Here is a 2,995-nt window from a genome sequence, read left to right on the forward strand (position 1 = left end):
GCAGATCTTTAATCAAACACACATTAACTAAAGCCATCCTAATCCATCTGTTGCTGGGACAGCTGGTGATGTTTACTGCACTATACACACCCACACGGACACATACGTCAACACACACCACCTTTCTTCCCACAAGCATATTAGTAAAACTGATCATTTCCTGAAATGCATCATCAGTCTGTGTTATAGTAGCATGTAAATAATTGATTTAGATCATTGGTAGTCACTATTTGCACATAAAGTGTTTAAAACGGTATGAATGGAATCAGTACTTAAATCCTCTTGAAGCTCAGTCCCTTCAAAAGAGGGAATATGTGTGTGCGTGTGTGTGTTGGGCTCACCTTGGCTGTCCGGATTTCCTCTCCTCCTGCGACCCACTGAAGGTGCAGTGCTGAGTTGCATGTCTGCGCTTCTCAGATCTGCTGTGGCATCAGCTGGCCCTGATGCCAGCCTCCACAGGCAGCGATAGGGGGCCAGTGACGAGACTGCAGAGAGAGTACGAAGGATAGTCAGTTTTTTCTGTACTTAATATGACTTTTGAAGGCGAGCGCTTGTTTTCTGCCTGACTATGCATAGATGAATTAGCGTGTGAGCTGCGTGGTGTGTTTCTTTAGTAGCTGCGGTGAAACTCAAATAAACCTTGAATTATTGGTAACAACAGTATCACTGTCGTGTCATGCATGGCTCATTTTTCGAATCGGATCACATTCTGGGTTTCAGGTTTTCAAGGTCTATTCCTTCTATGTGTATTCTAGACATCTTAAATTAGGAAAGAACAAATTAGCAATTAGATTTAAACACAAATATTACAACATCGTGCTTCTCAAATCGTTCAGTATTCTACTATATCATCAGTTAGACTATTTAACATATTCCAGTTCTGTGCAGTGATGGACAATACAATTACATTGTATTCTGCTATAAGAAAGAAAATTCACAGCTGTGAGCTTTTGAATATTTAAAAGGATTTTTATTTTATTTAAATACTTTATTATTTCGTAATACTGTTAATTTTTCTTTCTTTTCTTTTTTCTCAGATGGGATAAAATTGAGGCTTATGCTTACTACATCTGCTTTTAATTTTTTTTTTTTTAAAAGACTAATCTCAGAATTTCCTCTAATTTCCAGTTTTCTCTAAAAAGATCCCAACAATGTCTCAAACTGTTCTCAAATTATTATAATTTTTTTTAAAGATGCTGAACTCTGAAATGCCAAGCTCAAATATGTCTCATCAAATTCTGTCAAGCAAAGCCCAGTGGTTTATGAGCTAATGAAAATAATTAATGAAAACATTAATATAATTTAACAAAATCTATAATTTAAAAATAAAAAATCTAATAAAGCATGTATTAAAAAAGATTAAATATTTTATTTGTTTACCTGCATGTCATGTAACCAACATATGCAAATGCGTTGTTAACTTATTCAAATATTCAAGTGCATATTTTAGAGTCAAAAGGGGTTTAGTTTGGGCATGTCGTATAATAACACTTGTCCCATTTGTTCCTAACTGTATCTCTCCTATAGAATTTCAAGAGAAATATCACAGACAAATGTAATACCTCAATCAAAGATAACTGAGGCTGCCCTGAGCTATGAAAGTGCAAAATCTGAGCAACAGTACTTTCTTCCCGGTACAAAGCCATTTGTAATAGAGCGGTGCTTATTACAAGGATACAAACCCGTAGTAGAACTGGCACTGCAGACACGATTTAGTTAATTTGCAATACAGTAATATGACACTGAAACCCTTACAGTACATGACAGAAACGGGAATATTATTATAACGACGTACCATTATGTAACACTAGTTGTGTAACGCAACGCTGTGAATGTGTGTGTCTCAGATCACTGAGCACAAGGTTACAATTTGCTTCTGTTTACGCCAGGCCGGTTTGCTGTAAAATGGCCGCTGCTGTCTTAGACTCCCTTTCTTTGACACTTCGGCCTTGTCACCTGCCACATCCGTCACAGCGCGTGTGTCTGTGTATGCGTATTTGCGCAACGCAACACCAATTCACCCGGCTGTCATCCGAAACGGCACAGTGGAAAACTGTGCAGACATTTAGAGGTTATATTGCAAGTGTGTGTGTGTGTGTGTGCGTGCAAGTGAGAGTTTCTGCAAATACTTTTTGGAGTTGCTCAACACGTGAAAAGATTTCCGTGCATTACTTTTCCTAGAACATGCAATATGCAAGGTTGTGTTTGTGTGAAGAGAGGGTAATTAGTTGAGCGTTGTGTCATCTGACTCCAGAGCATGCAGCTCGCACACACACACACACACACACACACACGTGATGTAATAGTCTCTCACTTTAGCAGCATCTCTCTCCACGTCCAGTTCAGCACATATTTCACACGTTCTCACCCCACGCCGTACTAACTTCCTGTGAATGCACAAGGTCATCTATGCGTGTGTGTGACGGGGTTGTATGTTGTTACTGTGACATGCAACACATAAGTAAATAGAAACGCCCTTTAGATATTCACCCCTGAACCAGTCCTTCTGGTCCCTTTTCTCTCTTTCTCATGCACACACGCACAAAAGAAGGCCATCGAAGTCCACGGCAGAGCGAAGAAACGTTAGAAGCGAAGACGCGGAGGCCACGGGATAAATTATTAAGAGCAGAATCACAAATAAAGACACACGCTCACTCAAGCAGCACATATACAGTATGCATAAAGACATAACCTATTACATATATGATTTTACTCCTACCGTAAATGTGTATATGCAAGTGTTCACAGGATTGCATATTGAAGATGCAATCTCACTCCTACATGCTTATATACACACAAAAGCAGCATTCCAGCATCTGCACTCACATACATATCATTTTCTTTTTTGTCTATATAAAAAAAAGCTGGACGCTCTATACCCAAAACAACAGGCATATGAAAAAAACACCCCTTGGCAAACATCATGCATGGGCATCGTAATCATAGGCAAATTCTAATATGTGCATGTGTAGTAGGTTAACAGTGTTTCACTCAC

General features: G+C 39.0%; 1 protein-coding gene across 4 annotated transcripts in view; it reads right to left on the reverse strand.

Moving 5' to 3' along the window:
- The window catches only part of LOC127973903 (leucine-rich repeat and transmembrane domain-containing protein 2-like), a 42,051-nt gene that overhangs the window by 7,701 nt on the left and 31,355 nt on the right, over positions 1–2,995 (reverse strand). For 3 of the 4 annotated variants that reach the window (XM_052577402.1, XM_052577404.1, XM_052577403.1), the window contains one exon: positions 342–485. In XM_052577402.1, the coding sequence (XP_052433362.1) occupies positions 342–485 (144 nt within the window). Of the gene's footprint in view, positions 1–341; positions 486–2,314; positions 2,538–2,995 lie in introns of those variants that run through there. The other variant, XM_052577405.1, reaches the window with a different exon arrangement.

The sequence above is a fragment of the Carassius gibelio genome, chromosome A4 (genome assembly GCF_023724105.1).
Source record: "Carassius gibelio isolate Cgi1373 ecotype wild population from Czech Republic chromosome A4, carGib1.2-hapl.c, whole genome shotgun sequence".
Classification (NCBI taxonomy): Eukaryota; Metazoa; Chordata; class Actinopteri; order Cypriniformes; family Cyprinidae; genus Carassius; species Carassius gibelio.